The 18121-nt window shown below is 37.7% G+C and overlaps 1 protein-coding gene across 1 annotated transcript; it reads left to right on the top strand.

Moving 5' to 3' along the window:
* The first annotated feature begins 696 nt into the window (after positions 1-696).
* Positions 697-18030, top strand: MCHR2 (melanin concentrating hormone receptor 2). The gene is given in 5 exon segments (XM_054061395.1): positions 697-878; positions 14224-14278; positions 14280-14410; positions 16484-16603; positions 17712-18030. Coding segments are annotated over 5 exon segments (807 nt in total).
* The last annotated feature ends 91 nt before the right edge of the window (positions 18031-18121 follow it).

Below are 18121 nucleotides of genomic sequence, written 5' to 3'. Positions count from 1 at the left end.
CCTTTTGTCCTGCCACTTGGCACCACTGAGAAAAGTCTGGCTCCCACGTCTTCACTCCCCAACAACCAAGTATTTACACACATTGCTGGGATTCTCCTGAGCTTTCCCTTCTCCAAGCTGAACAACTCTAGCTCTCTCAGCCTTTCATATGCTAGCTGCACCAGTCCATTTTCTAACTTTACAGCTCTCCACCAAGTCTCCATCTCACTTGTACTTCAGAGTCCAGACATAGATCCAGCACTGCAGATGTGTCATCAGGGCTAAGCAGAGGGAAAGAATCACGTCTGTTGTCCTGCTGGTAATGCTCTGCCTAATGCAGCACTGGATGTCGCTGACTCCCTTTTCTCCAAGGGTGCATTGATGGCTTGTGTTCAACTTCTTGTCTATGGGGACCACTACAGCCAAAAGAAAAAGTAGACAGTGGCCTTTCTGAGAGTTTATAAATTAAACGAATTTGTTTAATTTATAATGGAGTTATTACATCACAGCTTACGTTTTGAAAACAACATCATCCAGTTCTTTTTATGTACAATCCTGAATGTACAAATTCTCCTGGTGTAGAGTTTTTATGAAACGCAGTTTGCCATTAAACAGTAAGGTACTCTTAAATAGCAGATTTAACTATTCAAATTATTAGTTCACGAATAATTTATTTTCTCTTGGTACTACAGAACTATGTTCAAAACTCACTGGAGAATGAGTGAACTTCAGCCTTCCTGTCAGCACTGCACACCAGGCTTGTTTAACATACCTTGGAGTGGATGGAACCACTACCAGATAGTCAGTGCTGCAGAGGCAATCGTCTTTCCATCTTTGATTGGAGTTATTTGTTCAACAGGCTTAGTTGGAAATATCCTCATTGTGTTCACAATAATAAGGTACAGCATTGAATACATTTTTCAATAAGATTTATTGCTGAAAAAATAAATTATGACTGCACTAAGGAAGTTAATTGCCCAGAAAAGACAAAGATAGCAAGTTTTTCCTGTTCCATTTAGTCATTGGCATTTACTTCTCATTTAAAAAAAAAAAAATATCACTATAGATAGCTGTAAAGTAGGCTTGCTTAGCCTTTTCTCTTATGATAAAGTACTTAAGTGCATGATTGTCTTCAAACATATTCAAGGAAACCAAAATAAGTGCCTTCTTCCCTGGTTTCCATTATAATTGGCAGCAATCTTCCCACTAGCACAAGTAAAAGCTAGGCTAAACTTTACTTGTGCCGCTATAGAGGCATTATAATGCTTTATTTTAAGATCAGTTGAAATATAGTCTTTTTCTCCTTTGGAAACCTGAATTCTGCCTCAGATTATTTTAATAATGAACTTTTGTTAATTTACAATGGCTTCCTCAAATTCGTTGCTTTTTTTGAGAATCACTTTACTTCTAGAAAAAGGACCTTAGTGCCAGTTGAGGATTCTCACATGATAGGAATTAATAAAAGATATTTTTTAGTATACTGAGCAGGTAAAACTGTTGAAGCTGCTAAAGTTTTTTTGGTCATAAAATCTGACCCAGACAACGTTTATGCCAGAAAATACTTTCTAGTCTCTTATTTTTAACAAGATATCTCTTTTTCTATTTAATAAATAGTTTGATCTCGACTGGTTTATGCTATCACCAGTTCTAAACTCATAAGCATGTATCTTGAAAAAGTGGCTTTTCTCTGGAGCACAAATTTTACATAAAATACGACAGCATAAAAATAATACAGAGGATTAATAGATGGAGTCCACCTCAACATACCATGCTTTTAAAGGAAAGATTTCCAAAGGCCAGCCTAAGGCTAAGTGTCTGTCAGCCCCTGAGCTTTAGTAAACTTCCCTGAAAACTACCAGAAATCCAATGCCGCACGCACTCAAGAACATTGTAGCACATAATCTGAATGCAGAAGGGAAGAAACGTGAAAACAGTATGTCTGAAGTGAACGGAATGGCAATATGCCTTTCAAATGCATGAATGAATAGAAAGAAAAAAAGAAACCACCGAGTTTCTAAAAAATTAGTTATAGAGCCTCTAAAATAATAGAATGGAAGGAAACTTAGAAGGAACAAAGATTTTTTATCCCCTGGTGAAAAGCCTTTTTCTAATTTAAATAAAAATATGAGAGACGGGGAACAGGCACAGACAATGACTTGAAAAAAAATTAAACCATGTTTTCTTGAGAAAATTACAGGCATTCAAATTTATGGGCATGAACATTCACATGCAGGAATTTGGAAACAGTGTATTTAGAAGTTAATGTGGTAGTTACCAACACTAAAAAAAAAGAGCCTCAAACCTCAGATTCTGTAGATAGATGTACATTTATAACATAGCTACATTTCAAAAATTACAATGTAAAATTCTCACCTTCCACTAAACAGATCTGATTTTACTCAATGGCTCTGCTTCAGAGTTGTATCTTCTCTCTTTATTGAACAAGTTTTCTCATGCACACATTTTAATTTTGTTAGGATTACAGAGTCAATTCTCTTAAGAAAGAAGCCAGATTATCTCTTTAATTAAGATACTTACTTTCCAGTAGAATGATGCTTTACTGATGGTAGAACATGTTAAAGAACAAACCTTGGAATTTCAGCTCTCCAATTTAATTTGCAAGTCTGACAGCTACGGACAAACATTTTTAAGTGTGAATTAAAGTGATATTATCTGCAGTTTACTGGGAGAAAATAACTAAAATTCCTAATAAAACTTGCATGTAAAATATGCCTATTCCATGAGGTTTAATTTAAAACTACTAACTCAATGACTTCTGGCTGGCTCTCCTTGAATGAATGAATTTCATTCCTATGGAATAATAGAGGGAATTTAGATATGCTGCTATTTAATTAAAAAGGAAATGGTGAAGAAAATGCTACAAGAGTTCACTGTTCACTCAATAATCTTCATCCTAGCAACCTAGAAAAGCTGGTACTTAAAAGCTGAAGTTCTGCTAGCAAGTACTTTATGTAAACCTATTGACTTTGGTGGATCATCTGCTGGAAGAATGGTTATGTCTTTGTGTGGAGGGGGAAAATGTCATTCAGACAACATCAATTAGCTGCATTAGTCTCTTTATATTTTTAAGACCATGTTACAGAAGAGAAAAAGGAATCAAGTACTATTTCAATTATCTATAAGTACATCTTTTCAGATTAACTTAATTCTTCATAAGGTAACTAATAGCAAGTGGTAAAGTAGCATTTCCTAAAACAGATTTCAAAATAAATGTCACAACAATTATTACTTGCATTCTGAGTCTTCAGCTGGAGATGCTGTATTTGCAAATGAATGTAGAATCACCATCAGAAAATTTTTGAAACTGCCACATAAAACTAGTCTATCCAGATTAGAAATTACATGTTATTAGATTTTGTATGTTAGCATGCTGGAAGTAACTAAGTCAGTTAAAGAGCAATCTAATGAGTTCAAAAATTACAACACGAGAAAAAAACAACTAAATTGTGGATGGAACTAGGTGATGTTAATAAGAAACATGTTTCCTGAAAAGATTTTCAGGAGAAAGTAGGTTAACATGGAATTTCCAAGGACTGATCGTGGGGCCAGCCGGATTTAATATTTTTCCTCAGATATCTGGATCAAGGTGTAGGTGTCTCTAGTATTCCTCGACATACATTGCGGGGACACGGCTGATTTGAAGGAGTATGAGGCTGTATGAGGAAAGAACCAGATAAAGAATAGAGGAGGGCCTAGTGCAATGGAAATGCAGTAATATTAATAGCACAAAGCCATATTATTATCTTCTTAATCATTTTTTAATAAATAGAAAGCACGGCTGTCAGTCAGAAAACAACAGAGGAAAAATTCCTGAGAATGTTGTGGACTATCATTAGGCTAATGCTGCATGAGAAGCACACACAGCTGTAATACATGTCATGTTCTGACTTTCAGGGGGAAAAAGGGAAATTAATGCCATTCTCCAGGCTCATAACAAGGCCTGAAATACAACTCTCAACAGCTGTTTCCAGGGAAGATAAGGTATTCAGACTGGAATAAGAACAGAAAAGAACAATTACTAGAACCAGAAGAATGGAGAGCTACGAAAATGCACCCAGATTTGGGGGTTTTTTTAGGAAAAGGCTGTATGTTTGCTCTCTATAAATCAGGATCAGATACAGCAGAAACAGTAAAGGACTGTTTAAACCAAAGTCAAAAAGTACAAGAGCAACTGGGCAGACAGCAGTCAAGAGGTATTAAAAGACTGATAAATGGAAGGTGTTTTTTACTTTCCAGAACAGTGAAGTCCTGTGATGACCTTCAGTAAGAGTAGTGGAAGTAAAATCATTATTTCTGAAAGAAAATTCCTGTGTTATAAGGAGAGCTTTTCTCATCTTGTTGCCTTTGACAGCCAATGACTCAGTTGCATGACAAGGGCTATGTCTTCCAGTCCTAGATAGCTGCTTTTCCTAAATCTAGCAAAAGAAAACCCCAACACACTAAACAATATACCCAGTAACCTATAACATATCTCAACCATTCTGTTCTTTATTCCTCACTGAAATGCAAAGCTTAGTGTCTCTGCTTACCAGCATGAAAGGGCTACAAAATAGTGTTAGGTAGGTATAGGACTGCTGCTGTTGGACCTGCTCTTCTCAGAGACCAGGGATCAAGTGAGAGCAGAACGAAAGTGGACTATGGTTAGCATCAACCATGCTATGGTTAGAGCTGGAAATTTTAAAAAGCTTCCTTCAACTCAAGCTGGTTTGCTGGGAATAGCTAGATTTTGTAGGGGAGGAGGAGTCTAGGTGTGAGGACTTCAAAGATGGTGCTACTGCAATTGCAGACGTAGCCCATAAGGGATGCCATCTTCTTTTCTATTTGAAAAAAAGGGTATGTGGTTGTGTTTTTAAAAGTGTGATACCTATAAATCACCTTGTCTTTGACCTGAAGCATTATTTCCGAGTTGACACTTAACATTGACACTTATATTTAATGAAGACTCTCTGTCCAGGAGGGTGTAAATAAATTCTGATGACAGCACATAATGCAGTCAGAGGGGATAAATAACTGATGACAACACATAATGCACTTGTGATGTTCTTTGAAGTTGTTACTGGAGTGGAAGCCAGTATATGGATTATCACATTGTCATGACTGCTCAACACTTCTTTTTTAAATGGATTTGGATCATTCAAATCAGTTTTTAATTAGTTTCATCTGCAGAAGTAGAACTGAAGAGAAGCCTATTGGATCTGGCTGAGGTGGATTTACATTTTCCCTTAGCAGCCCTCACAATGCTGTGCTTTGTATTGGTGGCTAGAAAAAGTGTTAATAACACACCAGTGTTTTGGCTACTGCTAAGCAGTGCTCCCACAGCATGACATCTCTCTAACATTTCCCTCTGCCTCACCCAGTAGGCTGAGGGTGAGCAAGATCTTGGGAATGGACACAGCCAGACAGTGAACCCAAGCTGATCAATGGGATATTCCACACTATATGATGTCTACTAGGCAATAAAAGCTAGGAGAAAGGAGGAGAGGCCTGACATTTGTTGTTACAATGTTTGGCTTTTTTTCATAAAGTGATAGTTTTAGCAGAGGAGAAGCACCACTGCCTTAATAAAATACTAGAATGTTATAAACTATAAAATGTGGACAAAATTTTTTGAGATTAAAAAGTTTACTGTGTACTATTTAAATATTGTGGCTCAGAGCCACCTCGGGAAACTATACAAAAGTTTGTATGAAAATACGTGTCCTGGCCTCTGGATACTGATCATCATTTTCTGAACTTCAGTGTAAATCATAAGACAGTGGATATTACAACATTTCCCTTTACGTCAGCCATGGGGCAACTGTTCAATATGTATTCTTTGATGATTAAATTTAGTATAAAGTGTGCAAGTTTAGAATTTGGGATTTTTCATTCTGGGTCCAGAAATAATTTCTAATTTAGTATGATTTGTCCTGTTAATGTGAATGAAATAAAGTAGAAAATACCCATTTTAACTTTTTCATAAAATGACATGTACAGGCAGTTTTCAGATGCTTTGGAACCTGTCTGCTTGAGCATCTGATGCCTTGTGGGAAACCCACTTTGGAGCTTTTCTTTTACTGGAGAATTTGCACTCGACAAAGCTAAAAGCACTGGAGGAAAAATATCACTTATGTGACATTCTCTCCACAGGCTCCAGTCATTAGTGCCAGCAGATACACTTTATAGATGTCTGGCTTTGGTTTCAGCATCATAACCAGATGAGAGTGAATCATACTTCAGAATTTATTAAAAATCTTTGAAAAAATATTTTCATCTAGCTCATTCCCTCTAGCTAAAATTTGTTTCTTTGGAAACAGTTATTTCATGGCTTGTAGCGTGCAGTGAAGGCAACATGAAAAACAAAATTAGAAACTCTTCTCACACAGGCCCTTTTAGGATATTATGATGATTAATAGAGATTGACTTCTGAATGTGGCTTGTGAGTGGCCAGGTGGAGTTCTGCAAGCTGCAGGTTCTTCTGTGTCTCTGTAGTAGACTGGAAAAAAACCAAACTTTATTAGAGATACTGAGAGAGAGAGCCTAGACAAACAGCTTACACTAGACATCAAATTCGTAAGCGAAGTTAGGTAAGGTGATTTCTATACCAAGTCTGTGGATACAAAAATCATCCCACATTCACAGTAAAAGCAAGAGTTACAATCACAATTTGGAATCATAGAACCATAGTATCACAGAATCCTTTGGTTGGAAAAGACCTTTGATATTGTCAACACCAACCATACCTGTCCACTACTAAACTGTATTCCTGATCACCCCATCTATCTGTCTTTTAAATACTTCAAGAGATGGTGACTAATCCAGCTTCCTGGGCAGTCTCTCCCAGTGCCCAATAACCCTTTTGGTGAAGAAATTTTTCCTGATATCAAATCTGAACCTTCTGGTGCAACTTGAGGCCATTTTCTCTCATCCTATCACTAGTTACTTGGAAGAAGAGACTAACAGCCATCTTGTTAAAAGAATGCAATGGATAATGCAGCATTGGACAGCTTCACGTTCTCTTTCACGTTTCTCAAAAATGAAAGCATTTCTAAAGGAAGATGGGAGCAGGTCAGACCTAGGAAGGCACTTCCAGAAGAAGCCTGAGCTGAATAAAATGACTACCATATGCAAATTAATATCTGTCATATTGCTGGATAATGTTTTTATTCCCATACATCCTCTGTTTTGTAATAGGAGTGAACCATGTCATGTAATATTCTAACAAATACTTAGTATTTTATTATTTTTTTGACAAATCAAGTTCCTTTATAAAATCTTGAGAAGAGGCAAAACGAGCTGTTCTAGGGGTAAATGTATGAGGGGTAAAATGTATAAAAGTTTGGTTTTCATTGCTCATTTTAATATGAAATGAGAAAATATTAAGGAAAAGTATGCAAGTTGAATATGCATATTAAAATCTATGAGAAAGTTTCCTAAACTGACATCAATCACACTTTTTTAATAGAGTTTTATGTTTATGCCACAGATAGACATTGCATAAACTAAATCTGGATGAAACTTTGTTAATAGAACTTTTATGTACTATTTAAAAGACAAATTCATAACAAGCAAAGCAAGAATCTGTTCTCTGGACAGGGATGCACATAGGCACACATAGACAGTAATCCTAATATAGAATCATAGAACCGCAGAATCATAGACTCATAGAATCATTGAACATTTTGCGTTGGAAGGGACCTTCCTTGTCAGGAAAAAGTTCCCTGACAAGTTCCTGAAGTCTGAGAGTTGCATAGGGTACTAATCAATTCTGAGGGCTGCATAAACATTTATGTAGGCTATCCACTTACAGGCTTCAGGCACATAAATGGAGAGGTGAAGCGGAGAATATAAATCCAGAGTAAGTAGCTCTGTGATGACTGAGAAGAAACTGGCAGGTGTTCCAAGCATTTACAGCAGCCAAGACTGGCAGGCATAAGAAAATGTGTTCCCGATTTACACATTGCTGTAATGTTACTCTAAGAAATATTTACTGAGGCAGTATCTCTGGTAGGGTGGGGCCATATCTCCATGAAAGTCATGGGATTACAATTGTTTAAAGACAGAACCACTTGATTCACCATGGACTGACCTATTTACTCATTCTTGACACTCATTTTTCTGTCACTCCTTGCTTTGCTTCACATGCAATCACATACACCCCAGCCAGAGGAACAGGAAAAAGCCTTTAAAAGCTCAATCTCCTGAGCAGCCATTGATTTGCCTTTGGGTGTAGTGTGCTTTGCTGCCTCCTGAGGAAATCCTAACAGTGGTACATTTCAGGCCAATTCATAGAATCATTGAATCATAGAACTGTTTGCATCAGAAGGGACCTTAAAGATTATCTAGTCCCATAGCCTCATCCAGCCTGGCCCTGAGCACCTCCAGGTACACCACATACCTGGTGCCCTGTATCCTTTGAGAGCTCTGCAGGCTCCATCACTGCCTCCTTCTCCAGAAATGCAGCTCAGACACTCCTATTATTGTTTGTTTCAGGTAAGTATTCTTCAGACTTTTCCCAACAAAAAACTCTTTTATTACAGATAATTACTTTGTCAGATGAGGACACATGGCTGCCTTTGAGTTCAACTCGCTGTTTGAAGTGGAAATTACAACTTATTTTCAAAACAGCATGTTTTCCCAAATGCACCATTCATGTTTCATTTCCCAAATCTGTCATCGGACAATAGACAAGATTGAAAATTACATCCAAACTGAACCAACCAATAGAAGCCCACTGCTGCAAAAGAATAGAGAAAAAAGCTGCTTGACAAGTGTTTAGAGTGAGATTAATTTCTTACGGTCTGGGGAAAGGTAAGTCAAAATACCAACACTCTGATTTCTATCAAGAAAAGGAATCATTTACATTAAATTGAATTTGTTGTGATGTTTTCATTCCATCCAGCCTAATAATTTCCTTGTTGTCTTTAAGTTCATGAAATTATTTTTTTTCTTTCCTCAGATGAATATAAAAAAAGAGAATTAGAAGCACAGGGAAATTGTTCTTTATAGTCACATATCAGCATATGAAAATGTCCAGCAAAATAATCCATCCAGAAACTATGAAAAGTCACCTTACCACACTTAGGGAAATACAGATATATGCAGGAGAGATTTTAAGGCATTATTTGCAACCTTCCCTTTACTTTTGTGAGAATCCCTTCAAAACTCAGATGTATATCAAGGAAAACAATGTCCACACAGCAAAAAGAGCCAGGATCGCAAATACACAGCTCATCCTCTGGAGCTGGATGATGTGGATCCAGTACACACCCCAGTTTACAGGGTTCCTTTGGATATGCAATTCCTTCAATGCCCATTAACAGAGTTTTATTCCAGGCTACAGTAGTCTGATAACCAGTAGACTGCAGCTGCTGTCAACATCAGTTACATTCACTTTTGATAAATTTTGAGCTGTGCTGGGCTCTGGTTCTTTGTGCGAAGGCAATATCATCTGTTAAGCTACATAACACACGGTGCCTTAAGAGCCACACGCTTTTGCATTGTAAACAGCCCTCTCTCTGAAGCTCTGTAGCTGGCTTTCTACTGGCAGCTCTGCCCCCAGTCACCCAAGCTGCCGTGGCAGCCTTTCCCAGAGCCTCAGGGGCAGCACTTTTCCCTTGTTCCCACGCTGTGGATCTTGCATGGTTATCCTGCACCTGCAGACCCAACTGCATTTTAAGGGTGGGTTCTCATGGGAAGTGAGTGCCACCAGCGTGAGAATCACCCTTTCTTCCCCTCTCTTTTCCTACCCTGTGGTAAAAACTTCTGGTTGACATTAGTAGACCCAAAAACATGCATGCCCTGAACTTAGCAGCAAGTCAGCGTGCAGCCTCTGCAGAGCATGTTCTCAGCAACACCAACAGCACCATAGGCAGGAGCAGCTGGTAAGAAGTGAGTCCTGATGAAAACTATGTTGATACTGTGGAAAAAGCATTACCGGGGGAACTTCGTATGGCACTGGAGAAGAGCCCCAGAGAGGGATGGTTGTCTGAAGACCTCCCATTGCTTCTCTTCCCAGATGGCCACTCGGGACAGCTTTCCCTTTCTGCTCTCACTCCTTTCAGCCACTCAGGACAGCTTTCCCTTTCTGCTCTCTCTCCTTTCATTTGGATTTTTTCCTTAAAGTAACTGTATTCCATCAGCTACAGACCCTGCTAATAAATCTCTTTGCACATGAACCTGTCTCAAAAACCTTTATGCAATACAAATTTCTTAACAAAAGAGTAAGTAACCAGTGTTTCTGTGGTTAGGAACTTTGTGAGCTTTATCAGGTTGAGACAAAAGGGAGATCTCACTGAAACCTTTCTAATAAGGAGAAGTATATAAAACCATAAAGGCATTTTTGTGTTACCCAAAATGTGTGCACCACATCATAAACATAAACATAAACATAAACATAAACATAAACATAAAGTTCAGTCTCTCATTAATGGCAGGCAGCAGGTGTGTCTACAAGGTGATTCACAGGTGTATGGAGAACACAGCACATCATAAAATATCATGTCCTATCACCTTCCTTATAGCCAGTAAGAAGTGGAGGGCCTGGTTAGGTGCACTTCTTACTCCATATCAGCTATTGGGCTCACTTTTCTGTTCTTCCCTCATCTGCCCTGTTTCCATTCTATCCACTTTCATTTTCACACATACACTACCTTTAATTCACAGTTTATTCACTGATTTTTTTTTTTGCAATGTCCATCATATCTTTCTTCAGTATTCATTCTTTGGAAAAATCTCTGCTGACAATTCTAAAAAGAGTTGAAAGAGTTGTAGTATTGTTCCCGTTCTTTGTATGGAGATGTTTGGGTTTGCATCACTTGAAAAATGAAAGCAAGTTCAATGTATACCATGCTTAATTGGAGACTAAGAGGTCAAATTTTGTGTAATGCAGGCATAATCACAAGTTTATGAACCTGAGAAGCCTGTAAATTACTCTCAATTACACTGATTCTGTAAGCAGTATCAGTGTCAGAAGCTATGTCAATGAGGAAGCCAGTGAAATAGGAGAAGTAGCAGTACTGAGAATGGTACGAAGCAGTTCTACCATTGCAAATGTAGAGGATTTCTGTTCTTTCTGTCATCATCATGAGGACTTAGAATAACTGCATGAAATTAGACATAGCTTTTTAAGATAATCATATGCCAGAAGAACCTTTTGCTGATTCCAGCAAGAACGGTCATTAGTTTAACTTTATTTAGCGAAACGAACTTGGTTGTTCTAAAGCTTTAATAATGAAAGAAATCTATTTCATATAGATATAAATATGAATTCATATATATATGAATTTCCCATTCAAGAGAGACTGAAAATAATTTATTGTCACATGAAATATGAATCTATCCTGATCTTATGGTATTCATTATCCCAAAGGGTATAATACCAAGCAAATGAGATTCTGGAGGCACCTTGTTCTGACAGGCTGGTGAACCTGATCTGTGAAAAAACAGTACAGAACCTTGACCAACAAATATCCCAGGGGGTTGCAGGAAATGTGCTGCCAGCAACCACAGACAAGGATCCTCTGATTGTTTTAAATATCCTCAGATATTTACGTAGTATAAAATACACAAGTATGACTATGCATTCATACAGATATGGCAACACAGCAAAGGAATCACAGGTTTTGATAGTTATTGCTGCCCAGTCAATAATATTTCCAGTTATTTACTGGAAGCAGTACTGCATTATTTAATCCACAGTCCAATTAAATCTGCCATTTCAGCCTAACAAAAACATTCTGCAACAGTCAGTCACTTACTAAATTTCTTCTCAGCTGCACCGAATAAAATTCACAACAGTGTTCCTGTTTTTAGTAAACTAATTTTATATACATACCAGCGTATCTAAAACAAAGTGCTATGTTCAATTTACACACATTGCAGTTGATGTTATTAATACCTATCTGGCTTTATGTGGATTTAACAATGTAAATCTAGAATATTTCCACCAAACTGTTTCTTTTTTTCTAATATTTTAATCTCCCTAATACATATGTATACCTGTTTTTCTTTCATAAAATACTTCTAAGAAGGAATCACGTTATTATCAAGACTGTTCCTTTTAGTATGTTTTTTCTGCATTTCTCTCACATGATCTACAAACAACCTAAATAGTTCATTGATGGAGAGTCATTTCTAGTTAAGGTATAGCTTAAGAGTGATAGAGAATTGGTCTCTTATGTTAATACCTATTTAATAGACATTCTTCAGAACACACCAAAACATTAGTTTCTGGGGGGGGGGGGGAAAGTCTTCTTCAAGAATGACATGTTTCCAAATCAGCTTTCTTAAATAGCTGAGCACAAGCACCATGGGATTCCACGTATAGGTAATTCTTTAGAATAAGGGTGCCTTAGGCAGTAGCAGAAACCACCTTAACGTTGATATTACACTAGTTGGACTGTGTTATTTTGTCAGGCTGTCATTTTTTTTCTAATCTACAAGCACTAAAATTCAGTGAAAACTTCACCAGTACTTAAACATTTCTCTCTTTTATCCTTTCAACTTGTACAAAATTTAAATACTCTGACATGAAATCAACAGGGTGGAATTTGGTAGAGCAAAGAAGTTGCTAATAGTTAATCACTAAGAAAATAATTTCCAAGTATTTATTAGATTCCTAATAATTTGTCTTTCTCATGGCAGATAGTAAATCATTTTAAGTTAAGAAAATTACAGTTTCAAAAGATTTCTGGGACAATGATTCAGAGTTTTCAATCTTTCTAAAAGAAAATGAGTCAACCTAACTCCAACAAGAGAGCTGTGTTTCACTGCTACTATCTAAAACTCTTCCAGCATTCTGCATGAAAAAAAAATGTATGTGTGACATATTTGAAGAGGACAGAATGAAATTTTTGATCCATTATTGTAGAGGCTGGACATAAAATATAGTGGGTATTTTTTAAAAAATAATGCTCCAAAGTTACATCTCTCCTTTTTTGTGTAAAATGTTGGCATTCAGGAGTTTTCACTGACTGTATTGCTTGTTATTAATGCAAGAATTATGAATTGATAAATGGGTGAACTGAGTTTTCTCCATAAATTACAACTCCCATGTTTCTTTTCAGGATTATGGTTCCTCTACCACCCACCAGCTCCTGCTGGCAGAGGCTAGGTTCTTCCACTTGCCTTTTTCTCTGATCTAGGGAGCAAGTTAGTGGACATCGGGCCAGGCAGAACCATAAGCATCCAGTCACCTACAGTCTGGGCGACAAGAGGGTCAGATGCCACCAGCAGGACTAGCACCTGAGAGACAGACCTCTTAACACGTATCAGGGGAGACCATAACTGATCATATCCTTAGTTGACAGCAATGTGATGAGTGTCACCCCTCTGCCAAGGTCTCCACTATGAGACCTTGCTGATGACAGCTGTGTCTGCAGCAGCTGGCCTGTGCAGCACCAAAGTGAGATCGGTTGGTGCTACTTTCTCGATGTCTCATGTGATTATAGCACCCCAAAGCCATCACAGGGCATTGCTGAATCTCTCTTCAAACTACTTTACAGAGTACAGTGAGTTTGACAGCCACCAACAGTACCAAATCCCAGAGCGCAGGAAATTTTCAGTCTCTGTTGCATAGTCTGCACCCAGCACTTTTTGACCATGCCCCTTCTTATGACATGTGAATTGTTGCATTTAATATTCTCCCTTCTTTTCAAAGATTGCCCACTTTAATTCATTTTGATCTGACAAAGGTCACCCTAATGTTTTACAGAACGTGAAGGTCAGGAAAAATAAGCTGAATATTTTTTTGCTTCATAAGCTGCTGCTAACTGAACATTACTTCTAGCGAAGTCTTTAAGTCTTCAGTTCTGTGGAGACTAAACATTTAAATTAAAGCTATAACACATGAGCAATTCTAGATAAAAAAACATATCACAATATTCTATTTTTTAAATAGCAGTCTTGCCTGCACTAAACACTTTCAGAACTAACTTAATCTCAATTTATCTCTGCCTGCTTCTTGTATGTCTGAGTTTCTAAATTGTGTCTCCTACATGCTAATATACTTTAATTTCTTAAAAACTCCCATCATACTAATTAAATAACGTGATCATGATCAGTTACAACAACATATTGAATGTTAAGGGAATTGCTTGAATAGCCACATGGCATGTTGTAATAGACAACTTTTAAAAAATGCAGTATCCTTCCCATAAAATATTAATTTTACAGACAACAATATTAACCTAAATATTTTATTGGTTTTCTATTCTACTGCTTTGTTACCTGCTTTTACAGGTAACTGGCTCTTGTCCAGCCATTTTGCCTAACCCACCTGAGAACAACATTAAGGCAATTTGAGTCAATATACGTTCACGAGTAGCATCATTATTCTGATGTCCACTTTGTGGATCTACTCAAAAGTAATAAAGCTCAAAGATGGTTTGGAAAGTTTGACTTTTGGTCTAACCTCACTTGATGTTCTCTGGTAAGCTTTCAAAGCCTGGGGCACCATTTTTACATCTGGTGTTGAGCATACCATCCATTTAGCCTTTGACATCCCTGGCAGGTGGTCGGATGGAAGAAAGGAAGGAAGGAAGGAAGGAAGGAAGGAAGGAAGGAAGGAAGGAAGGAAGGAAGGAAGGAAGGAAGGAGGGAAGGAAGGAAGGAAGGAAGGAAGGAAGGAAGGAAGGAAGGAAGGAAGGAATAGAATAGAATTAAAGACTAAGCTGAGCCTTGTATCATTCAAACCACTGCATCTCAGATTGTGCTGGCAATACAGAGGCAGCCCCAGTACTATCAAGATCAGCAATACAACTCCCACACGGCAAATGTAATAGTGAAGAATTTCTGATTCTCCTTAGCTTCTCCTGTTGCATTTAGGTAACTGTTGTTCACAGATGACATCTTGTTGCCCTCACTGACTTAGCAGGCTCTTATGTTTGGAAAATATAGATCAAAAAAAGAGATTAAACACTCCCCAAACTGCATACATGATTTTACAGTATCTTATGGCCAAGCAGATTCCTGCCTATTTTTTGAAGTCAAACTAGCTTGTTGAGTAATGACTAGCGAGACACATAAAAGAAAATTTCAAAAAGTTTACATAATAGAGAGCAAATTTTGGCTGATAATGGGTGGTTTTGTGTTAACATGTTCATTTGGATAAGGAAGGTACTCCTGCCGTGAGTATCTCAATTGTCTTTAATTACAACACTTGAGTTCACATTATTCGGCAGTCTCAGAGCACATGATCTGTATTCTTTTCAGGTGAAATCAGACTAAAAGAAGTGCTTCAGGAACTCAATGAATGGACTCCAACCACTGTTGTGTACACAGCCCTCAATCTAATTAAATAAAATTGAAAGATAAACCCCCTATAATGTGTCACGTCCTAAGCACCAATATACAGATTTTCGCTATTCATTCGTACTATTTGCTAACGTGGACAAAACCTAAGAGGCTACTGGAGCTTTTTTTTATTCCAGTCTCCCTTCTCCCTCCCCCTCTCCAACTGAATTGCAACTAGATTTTCAATTGAATTAATTCTATACTTTGGAGCACCAGATTAAAAAAAAAAAAAAAAAAAGAAAAAAGAAAAATGTGTAACAGTACAGAAGGTAAATATTTTAATGTTAGCAAAACTTGATGGAATTCACTGCTAAAGACTTAAGGTATTAGTAAAAACAATCCCTGAAATATGACTGATTATTTTCAAGAATTTGTGAAGGATATGAGACCCCAACAGCCTGAAAGAAGTCAGAGAAAATAGGAGAAAAAAAGAATTGAAAGGATTTGGGGAATTTAGTCTAGTCCATCCTCTCTCAGCAGGCATGACTAATTGTCAGAGGCTTGTTTAAGCCCACTCTAGAGGTTTTAACACAGAAAAGTATGAAGACAAGTAAAAGAAGGTTCTGGTAGGGTAAAAAACAATGAACTTAATAACAAGAAAGTTTAACAAATTATTAAATGCTCAGTCTGTAAAGTGATAAGAAAAACTCAATGTCTGTTTGTCAGGAACAAATTATAATGAAACAGTCTAATTTCCTTCTTTGACAAAAGTTCCCCAGTTGATAAAATAAAAATAGAAACAAAATAACTTGAACTTTAACAAGCTACCAGCAAAACAGCTAGGAAAGATGCTGTAGATTAGATTATGCTAATGACCCAAGACTGGCTGAAAAAACTATGCTCAGAAGGTGGTCATCAGTGGTCTACTATCAAACTAGTGATATATCAGGGGACTAAGCAGGCTCTGTCCTGCATAGATGCTTGCAAGAATTTTCACTAATTATACAGGCGCTGGAAAAAGCACGCACATACAGAATTTGGAAAGCTAAGAGGTATAATTTGTAATTATCCTCTTGTAGTCTACAAGAGTTATTCCACAGACTGAACACAGGCTTCAATACTTAAAAGTACTTGCAGGACTTCATGTATCTATAATCAAGAATCACAAATCAGAGACCATTTTACGAAAAATATGTTATACTTTTTTTACATTTCTGAGATGGTCTTTGTGTAATCATCTTGTTTGCTCATTTTGCATTTTGCTTTATAGATATACACTTTATTTTACCATAACAACTTTCTTTTTTCCTTTACAATTGATCCTTATTTGCTGTATTTCAATTTTATGTTGCACATGGGAGATGTATCAGCAAAACAAGAAAGCAGGAAGGTAAAGCATTATTCATACTTTTTCCTAGTTCACATGGTTTGCTTATACTATAAAGGTTTTGTATGTAAAAGACCAAAAGGAACAGTACTAAAACAACATTTAGGCACTACATCATACAACGGTCAGTGCTTCAGAAACTGCATTAGGTTCCCAGGGAAGAGACTATAGATAGATAGGATTCAGAGGAGGGAGAAAGAGGGAGCGGTTAGAAGGAAACGTTGTGGAGAAAGTTATGACTGAAGTCCTCAGCTTATCTAAGGATGCCAAAAAGGCATAACACAAACCTGCACTTCTGCTACAGGAGGGCACATGACCATCTGGGTCTTGTGGCTCCAAGCTTCCAGTTAAGGAACCGTGGAAGAAGGTGGTGCCAGGTCTGGTACCAGCTGCCATACCACAGGCAGCTGCAGGTCGGGTGCCTCCGGGCTGCATTGCCCTCCTTCTGGGAAGGAGAACCTGGGCCCCACAATGATACCACACCACTGTCCACAGCTTGGGGAAGTCTAAGCAATAAAAGAAAATTGACACATGAAACAGATGAAACACAGTTTTCCACAGTTTCTGTGACAGCAGTTCCTGGTTAGCATGTTTTCATTCTAGGACTAAGTGTTTTGGATTTCAGCTTGTACAATTTTTCTGTTAAAAGGAAATTGATTTCCATTCTAGTGTGGTTTTTAATTCCTCAGGCAAGAGGATGATTTACTTCTCTGCTCTAAGTCTCCTTTAAGCTCATGATAGTCAGGTTTTAACTGGATATTTCTGTTCAGTTGCTAGTAAAAAAACGTAGGCCAAGATTTAAAGAGATGCAAAGCTGTGTAACTCCCATGTTGAAAAAGAGTAAATATTTTAAATGAAAATAACTGTCAGCATTTCATCAAATGTGCATAAAGAGTTCTCAGTGGCTCCTGTATATGTGTGGCTAAAGATCGATTCGGCCTAAGCAGAAGAAACAGTAATGCACAAACAGCAAAAAAAGTGAAGTTGTAGAGAGTTGGCCTTTGCTTGCGCTGTAGGTGAATTTGGCCTCAAATAAGTGCATTAGCACATTCAATCTATGCCATCATTTTCACGCTTTGATTTTCCATGCTAGGGATATTTTGTTTTGCAGGTGCACCACTATTATCCCCAGGCAAAGAGTCATGAGGCTCACTAAGATGGTTCTTGCTCTGGACAGTGTGTTTGTTGTAAGCACTGCCCCATTCAATGTGATCCATTTCATGAATCTTCAGGTTTTTCAGACAACTCCCACATTATACATAAGCTACTGTGTCTCCATCCTTGTCAGCCATGCCAGCAGCAACATCCTCTCCATTCTCTGCATCCTGCTTAGAGCTTCCATGTGTCTCCAGTAGTGCACAAACATGGAAGTCAGGATGGCAGAATAGGATGTCAATGTCATTAAAAGCTCTCTCAAGTAAAGTTTTTGAAAGGAGGGTCTTCTTCCAAGAAAAATGCATTATCTGTGTGTGGATTTTATTGGTTGCAATAGATGGGTCTGATTTCACTTCCTTTGTGAAA

This window comes from Cuculus canorus, chromosome 3 (assembly GCF_017976375.1).
Source record: "Cuculus canorus isolate bCucCan1 chromosome 3, bCucCan1.pri, whole genome shotgun sequence".
Taxonomy (NCBI): domain Eukaryota; kingdom Metazoa; phylum Chordata; class Aves; order Cuculiformes; family Cuculidae; genus Cuculus; species Cuculus canorus.
Note: the sequence above shows the minus strand (reverse complement) of the source record. Positions and strands in the feature narration are given on the sequence as shown.